This window comes from Silurus aristotelis (genome assembly GCF_946808225.1).
Source record: "Silurus aristotelis genome assembly, chromosome: 16".
Lineage (NCBI taxonomy): Eukaryota > Metazoa > Chordata > Actinopteri > Siluriformes > Siluridae > Silurus > Silurus aristotelis.
In genome coordinates this window covers 20239104-20248328 of record NC_139589.1, presented here as the reverse complement: position 1 = coordinate 20248328, position 9225 = coordinate 20239104, and the positions used below count along the sequence as shown (strand labels likewise).

The 9225-nt window shown below is 36.1% G+C and overlaps 1 protein-coding gene across 1 annotated transcript; it reads right to left on the bottom strand.

The window, feature by feature from the left end:
- Positions 1-977: 977 nt before the first annotated feature.
- On the bottom strand, positions 978-8961 carry slc31a2 (solute carrier family 31 member 2). Its single transcript, XM_083564264.1, has 4 exons — positions 8584-8961; positions 5272-5344; positions 4024-4279; positions 978-1878 (listed from the first exon to the last, which is right to left on the bottom strand). The coding sequence occupies exons 2-4, from the start codon at positions 5342-5344 to the stop codon at positions 1710-1712; spliced, it is 498 nt and encodes a 165-aa protein (XP_083420390.1). The 5' UTR covers positions 8584-8961; the 3' UTR covers positions 978-1709.
- Between the last annotated feature and the right edge of the window lie 264 nt (positions 8962-9225).

Here is a 9225-nt window from a genome sequence, read left to right as displayed (position 1 = left end):
GATTCTTTTCCTTTCTGATCAATCCACAGCTTTGACCGTGGCATCTGATGTTTTGTGAACTGTCCTGTACCAATCAAGTCAAAAATACAGCTGTTTCCACACATAGTGAGAGAACCATAGATTTGGTTAGTGTCTCAGAGTATTCAAAATCTTTGAGAGAAAAAATACAGTGAAATCAAAAGATTTTGAGACTAGTTTTGTAAAATGGCAATAAATGGCAGCACAAGGCTGCATGCACAGTCACAGGGAGCACCGACCTTCTTAAGTCAGTGTGCCAAAAGACAGTCCTGTGTACTGTGAAGACGAAGCTCCAGCTTAAAAGTCGCCGTTTTGACAACACTGCGGAGATCCAGCGCAAATAGCAGGTCATTCGAAAAGAAGACTTCCAAGACACATGTGATGGTCTGCCATCTTAGATAAATAAAGTACTTTCTTGTAAACAGAGCTGGTCTTGAACACTTTTTGATACAACCTTGAACTTTCTCATTGTTTAAGTGAATTTAATATTTTATAGGTAAATAGTGTAATAAGTAATTAGGGGGCCGAGTAACCTATATTATTTCTTCTTGAAAAAAATGGAGGAAATTGAGGATGAGCTTCAGAACATTTGTACTAAATTGAATCCAAATATGAAGGTAGTGGGGTCAAGTTCACTATTTTAATTAGTATTTCACTACTGCTCCTACAAATTAATCCAATAAGCACAAGACAGCATTAGAATAATTTTGTACACTAAACAGTGTGTAATGGGATATTTGGCTGAATGAGCACAAATCTCCACAAGCCCGCTTGGATCTAGTGGAACATCTTACTAAAAAATTTGAGGTTATTATAGCAGCAAACAGGAACTAAATGTCGAACAGGAAGCTTATGGATAGGTGTAAACAAACACAGTTGTGTATATATAATGTGAATGAACAAAGTTCAGCTTCTTAATAATCCTTAATTTTCTGTAACTGAATGAAAAAAAATCCAAATATTAGTCAAAGCAATTTAATTTAAAAACAGATTTTGCTCAAAAGTTGTGGCACATTTGTTAGAAAACAGTAGCAGTGGTAAAGATTTGTTTTAAAAAAAATCCTTTTTTCATTAATCACTTCTGCTTTTTCACACTTACTTAATACATCCTGTACAGGGAAAAAAAAATTATCAGTGAAGTGAGTGTTATGTTCATCATGAGTTTTAAAAGATGTGCAACCTGGGGAAATTTACAATATGACAAAATCTCTCATAAGGGAAGTAAATTACATGGCTGCTTGCTAGAGCTACACTGTATGCACATTTTGCACTATATAGTGGCAGTGACCTTTATTCACCATTATCTGGTCACCTGACACCATGATCTAACAGGAGATCAGGTGTCCCAGCTTTAAAGCCTGGAACTCATGATTATAGATGGACATGAAACATTTCATATAACCAGACATTGCACTTTTTAAAAATACAGTGGGTTAAAACCTGTTAAAAACAATCTGCATTCTAGGATAAGACGCAATTATGATGAAGTTAAAACAGCATGGTGTTCTCTTAATAATAATAATAAAAAAGACCCACATGCAAATTTCCAAAACATCACATCTCACTTTTGCATACAGAGTACAAACAGCTGACCAGCTTTGGCACTGAGATGTGATTTGTCAGGTTTTGTCAGTCTAGAATAAGAAAAGGAAATAAATCCCTGATTGTTAGCAGCTACTTTACGCAGTCAGTTATATCATATAATTTGAAAGAGGGAAAGCAATGAAGTAGCCTAACAAAGAACCCACAATCACTCCAAGGAATATCCAGACGTTGTAGGACATCACGCAGAGCATGATCATGTACCCCAGAACCACCTGAACAATATGCAGTCCTGTCCTGACGCCGTGAAAAAGCCATCTGTAATAAACAGAGACAAGCACCACATTAGTGCGCCACAAGGTCTCAATTAGAACAGTAGTCCATTGTTAGTTCCTAATGCTAAACAACTCAAGTCAAGTTGGATCTCATTGTCATTCCTCTAGAGAGCTTGGATATATTGGAGCATTTCTCTAGGACCGTGATGCAACACTGTACAAGACTACATCATTTGCGATACATAGCAGTGTGAGACGAGTGCAGGACAATAGAGACACAGACCAGACATTAGATACAGAGGTCAATATATACACAGAACATCGGCAATATATTGTAAAATATTGAATAATAATAGCAGCAATTTTTCTCATCTTTCCATCTTTTATAAAAAAAAGTAAAAAAAAAAACCCACTGTAAATAAGTGTACATTGTTGGGCTTTTTTTAAGAATCATTTTAATAGTTAAATATGAATAAAATAACCACACTCATACTGTAAATGTAATGACTACTTGTACGCCTTGTGACAAAAACTTTAAAAACTTCCATTGGTATCTTCCCATCTTTAGTTGTTCAGTTCTGGTGACCCTCTGCCCCTTGTAGCCTCAGGAGTGGAATCTGGCATGGTCTTTTGCAACATTTAAGACCCACCCAGCTCAAGGTTTAGCATGTGTGCCATAAGATGCTTTGGTGCTCATCATGGTTGCAGAAAGGTGGTTATTTGAGTTACCACAGTGCAAAAATTTCTCATCTAGTCAAGACTTACAACCTTAATTCTAGCCATAAAAACATTATTGATCTTATTTTAAGAATAAAATACTGTGCAAGAGCAGGTTGTCTAAGATTATTGATTGTTTTAAGATTGTTTATCTTTTACTTGGTTAGTAAAGCTTAAGGTTTTAGCTACATTTTACCTGCAAATTGAGCTTAATTACCATCAGAGACATCATTTGAGGGCAACCTTGTTTCTTTCAAGACTTATTTTAGCTGTAATGACTGGTTTTTAATGTAAAGTAAAAACTGCTCAATAATCACATTTGTTCATTAGTATAATTTATTCCAATAAATAATGCTTTTTTTTTTTGGTCAACACCAACACATTTATTTACAACCTAAAAACAGTTTATAAGACTTTTAAGTCACCAGACTCTTTATAAACATTATCCAGTATGTTTTTTTTTTTTTTACTTTGTTCTACAGAATTCATTCATTCATTCATTTTCTCCCGCTTATCCGTAATTCAGGTCGCAGGGGCAGCAGTTTAAGCAGGCCCCCGCCTTCGACTGCTGCCCAATCCTTACAGCACCGTCCCTTACGGTCCCTCCTGCAGGTGGTGAGCCCACGGGAAGGCGGCCCCACGTCACTCCGACGTCACGGACCTTGATATTTCCCTCGTAAGGGACCCCCGGAGCATAGAGGGTTAAGGGCCTTGCTCAAGGGCCCAAAAGTGGCAGCTTGGCGATACCGGGCTTGAACCCCAGACCTTCCGATCGGCAACCCAGTGCCTTAACTGCTGGAGCCACCACTCCCCCTGTTCTACAGAATACTTAAGCCAAATTAAGATTTTGCTTTGTGTTTGCATAGTAACTACTGTGTTTCAAGACAGTCTTCTTTTGAATAAATAATTGCTGGCAATATGCATTAATAGTAATCCTGTTTCCATTTCAAATTGTACAGAATATATAATGATGACATTCAAATAACAGCAATTCTTTTTAGTTGCTCTAGTTTAAAAATGTTTTCACACAAATTAAAAAAAGCAAACTGTTTAAAACAAATTTTCTCTAAGGCCTAGATATGTTTTAGTGCATTACAGATCATTTGAATTGTTTCTAGTCTCCATCTTCTTAAATCATACCAGTAAATAAACTGCTGCTTACAGGATGTTTTTGGTTTTTCGCACCACTCTGTGTCAACTTTATAAAATCCCAGGAGATCAGCAGTTTGAAAAATGCTCAAAACCACCCCACCCGGCCCCAACAAACACCCAATTTCTGATGTTTACTGTAAAAATTAACTGAAGCTTTTGATCTGTATCTGCATTATTTATTGATTGTATTACTGCCACCTTATTGACTTACTATTGCTAACTGCATGAATACCAGCCAATTAGATCAAAACATCCAGTGTCCAAAATGTCTACTGCAAAATCTCTGCAACCCATAAAGTTCGAGAATATACCGCATTACCTGTTTACAGTGGAAGTGCCGAGAACAGGGGCAGTCATATTTTCTGTGGAAGCCAGAGAAACTTGAGAGGGACTGGTAGCGAGTGATGATGTGCTCTCAGGATGTTCCAGTGCTGGAGAAATGCAGGGTGGTGATAAAGAGGAGGCATCAGTGGCTAGATGACCTTCGGACCGTTTCACAAGAACGCTCTTCCACAACTTGAGGAACTCGTACAACACTGTCAGCAGCAGTACCACAATGACTGAAAGAACCATTCCTGTCGGCAGAAGAGAGCATTTCTGTAAAAAAAAAAAAATCATCTAATTCTCTACTTTGACTGTCTAGAGACCCAACAGACTACACTGAAACATCCAACCTAACATAGTACGAGGTGTTATCAAAAAGTTTTAAGACTGGTTCTGTTTGCCAAAAAGTACTTTGTTAGCAGTCTTTAGACACACTGACTTATGAAGATCAGTGCTCCCTGTGCGATCTGTTGGCATGTTACAAAACTAGTCTTGAAACATTTGAATACCGCCTCATAGCTGTAGTACAGCTGGCCATATACATTATTCTGTTCGAATATTGGAATTGCATTTGTGTCCTTAAAAACGAAGAAATACAGCAAAATGCTGTGCAAAAAAAAAAAAAAAAAAAGCAAGGAGCTCTGACTAAATAAAAAGAAATATCCCTGACCCCTGAATCTTCTCAAACTGATTAGCAAAGCTACAAATTTGTCCCCTATTGATTTCAAACATAATGTAGGTGATAAGAAGATAAAGCAGAACAGTAACTTGAGAAAGTTCTCATGGTTTAGGATTACGATCAGTCCGTGACTTGACCGTGTGACTGTAGGTTTCCATGTGTGTCATTACAGGGCAGTTATAGCGTGACTACAGTCTTGTGGTTAAGCATTTACACCAGCATAGTTTATATATTGCTTGTTTGCCTTTGTCTATACATTAAAAACCACCAAATGAATCTTTCCAAGTATGTTTAAGAGTTTGCATTATTTCATTAAGTTTTTTTTTTATTCTTTATATTATGAAGGTGAAAGTACTATGCAATATGTTCAGCCTTGTTGTTTGACAAATATGTAAACTTTTCATGCTTCATGTAGTAATCCATCTCAGCGTAACTTCTTCCTGCTTCGAACTAATCATTTAGCACTAGTTTACAAATGAAAGAAGTTCGTTCTCTTAAACTGAAGCTCAGCCTGAAGAAACACGAACAGGCATGTAGAGAGGTTTGTTTGGGTTTCTCGTATACCTCCAGGTCCGTGTACACTCCAGAAGTCAAAGAGCAATGTGACGGAGCTCGATGCTTCAAAGTGCATCTGCATCTGAAAGGAGAAAGGGAAAGCGATCAAAAATGATAGTGGTTACAGGAAAAATTCTAAAGAACATCGAAAGAAAAAGAAAAAAAACACAGATTTTCTATCATCACATTTCATATCTTTACATTTCAGCTCTTTTTTTTATTTTATTTGTTACATGCTGATTTTTTTTATTGGAATTTTTATTCAGTAAAATGATTATAAATAGAACGTTCAGATTATTGTACATTTGCAGTCAGACTCTTTGGGAATTATGCAGCCCTGGAAAGGCATTTCTCAATGTTTGACATGATTTGCATGTTCGGGCCTGCAAACAGGAACAAAGCATCATTCTGCTCTGTTTTTGGTTGTCAGGGTGTGGGCGGTGCTTCAAGCTGGGGTGATCAGGAAAGAAACCATTCCCCCCCCCCCCCCCCTATGTAGTCATTTCGCAGTGTGAGGGATTTTACAGGAGGGGAGGAAGCTGGCGGTATATACGTATGTATTACATGTGCTGAGGAAAAAATATATGTACAGCACAAAAAAAGCATACATTCATATACATTTTGCTTAAGTAGCTAAGCTAATTTAGCAAAACTAGTTAGCTAGATGTTTCTAAAACATACCCATAGACATGAACCTAATGAATTGAGCTCTTTCTGTTCTTCTAGGATATTCTGTACACACATGTATGGATTTATTTTGTTTGCATTGAAGTAGTGGCACAATAACAAACTACTGATTTTTGCAGTGCTTTATTTATTTAAAATGCATTTCTTCTTTTGCCATGTCAGCATTCCATTAGGACGTCCAGATATTTTCTAAATAAAAGTATGGAGTAATATTGTTAGGTACAGGACAATACATATACATTTATGGCATCAGACTCCCTTATCCAGAGTGACGTTTCGCTCATTCATACAACTGAGCCGAGATTTCAGTAAGGGCCTTTCTCAGGGGCCAAGTTGTAGCAGTTTGGTTTGGCTGGGATTTAAACTCATGACCTTCAGTTCCAAAGTACAATGCATTTACCACTTCCCTACCCCATGCCAGTGTTTATGCCATGGTCACTAGGGATGGTTGACAGACTTCAGACTATATCACGCTATTTTTCGCTGTAACGATATGAACGACGATATGAAAGTCGTAACGTTCAACACTATCTTTTCACTTCAGCATACAGCCTTGAAAACCATGCAAACAACATGAAACCACTACTTTACTACTACTTCATCATCAAACACTAAAGTATATCAATCAAGCAGTCTAAAAAATAGAATATCAATTTTATTTTATAGACTAATATTCCATTGACACCAATACTAGCAAAATTAGTTCTAAAAAAATAATAATAATAAAAATAGAAATACAATATATTTTATAATGAAATAAAAGTGCATTTAATGTTTAAATAATGCAAATCGAACAATTGAACCATGCTCCAAAGCACCAAAACAATTTATAAATACAGTAATGATTCGAGTTGCATCATCGCATCATAATTATCTTTTCCTTTCGGCATGTAGATAACCGCGTTATCAAAAGCTCTTTTACAACATGAGAAGCTTGGAGCAGTTGCAGAATCATTTCTCTAGCATTGATGTTTAGTCATGTTTACACTGATTCTAGACATTGAAATTAATAAATGTCTTTTTTTTCCCCCAATGTCTTCAAATGGGCTTCCACTCAAATGCCCACAATTTTGCACCATGTTTAACTTTTTCTAACAAAATTCTTTGTACGTTTTCTGTTTGTGTTCAAATGCACGTTTAGCATACGTAGCGTAAATGTCTACCGACTCGATATTTGTCTAAACAGATGACATTATATATCTGAGAATATTTGGAAATTAAAAATATATATAAGATATGATTATTGGAGAAAGGTTCAGAAGACACAACATACTTTGTTATTTGATCATGGTGACCTCAGCTTTAAGAAAAAAATAAAACACACCAGTGGTGTTGTATCTATGGTTTATGGCATTCGCTCTACCTTCTGATAAAGAGAAACATCTACACATCTTTCTCAACACTCTTTCTTGATTTTTGTCATCACGTGGAACAAAACGAGGAATTACATCGCCACAATGTAGAAAGGACAGGAATGCACCAACAAGCAAACAATGTGAAGTGAAATGAGAAGTGAGAGAATTCAGAAGGGAACAAATAAGTCAAGTAAAAAAGTAAAAAAAAGTTTTAAAAAAAAGTTAATAAATGATCTAATGATCAAATAATCTAGTAAAATGTGCTTATTAGGAAAGTCGGCAGATTTTTCTGACCTGCTCCTGCTGAGCAGCTTTTATCTTCTATAAACAGAAGATTGAAGTGAACTATTTGCACACGTAGTTAGACATAACTACTGCAGTTGAGAACACTACAGCATGGGCTCTTGAAAAGTCAGGGACCATTAAGTGTAAAATCAGGTCCATAGACACCCTCAGTATAAATGTATTTGATTTGATGTATTTTGCCACTGCAATCTAATACAGTCTATTGTCTATTCTTTTTATTCGTGAACTATCCAGTCACAGAACACACTCGGTCCAAGTTGACATTGTTTAAGTTCTGTGAGATTACATTCAACCCATTCATTTATAAGGGTATTGGTTTTCAGAAGAATAAATAATAAATAATTAAAACATAACAGACAGCGTAATGAATCTATACAATCAATTCCACCTGGTGTGACCTTTTTTTCTGGGGGGTGGGCAGTTCCGATTAGATATTAGAATTCAGTTAGATTTTTGTATATGGAGATTGTGATCATCGTTCCTGGGATGAAGGCAAAACTGATTTCAGATAATAGACAGTGTGATCAAAATTGTGAAATTAAGGTGGTTATGGTCAGAATCATTGAGGTTATGATAAAGATCAAGGTTATGATCAATCTTTATATGGTTATGATCATAAATTTACATGGTAATGATCTAAACCAGGGATGTTATGATCAAAATTAGAGTTATTGTTCAAGATTAGTGAATTTACAATCATAATTGAAGAGGTTATACACAAAATCAAGAGATTATGATCAAAATGAAGGGTTTGAAATTCAAGATCAGTGAGGTTGTCACTCAAAATGAAAGTGGTTGTCATAATGATTAAGGAGGTTGTGAGAAAAATCAAGGAACGCACAGATGACAACACACCAAACTTCACTTCCCTAAACAGAATTATTCCACACAGGCAGTGAAAACACTCACCAACAAAATACATTAAAAAATTTAAAAAAAAAACAATAAAAAAATAAATAACTGCATGACATACCTTTGGGACGACTTTTCTGGATCTTGCCGTGGAAACTGTGGGTTAAACTCCAGTGTTTGTTGTCTGATCGACCAGTACAATATTAGTTGGAACTGTCTGGCAGCTGCATTCCCTTCCTGCGTTTATTTCTAATGATCTTAAAATAAAAAATTTTAAAAAATCTCGTTTCATTAGCACATGTATATTACACACACACACGTGTGTGTGTGTGTGTGTGTGTGTGTGTGTGTGTGTGTGTGTGTGTGTGTGTGTGTGAACCCCAGTGCACAATGCACTTTTATTAAAATCAACAGAATCCTGTATAATCTATAATGATCTAAAACGAGATCCAGAAAGCTCTTGGCTCTTGAATCCTACATTGATTCACTATCTTAGTGGAAGCACGCTATATAAATAAACGTCTCCACGCAGTGAATACAAAAATAATCCTCACTCCCTAGATAAATGCACTATAAAGGAAACAATGTATAGTTTTTAGTGTTCTTTTAGTAGCTCACTAGAAAGGTTTTTGATATTCGGTCATGTGAAACGAGTCTTGCCTCGCCTTTCTGTTGATCGGCGCTTCTCATTGGTCACTTATAATATTATGCATTTTATCATCTTTCTTTACGAATTTTAGACATGTATAATAAGTACCCAAAC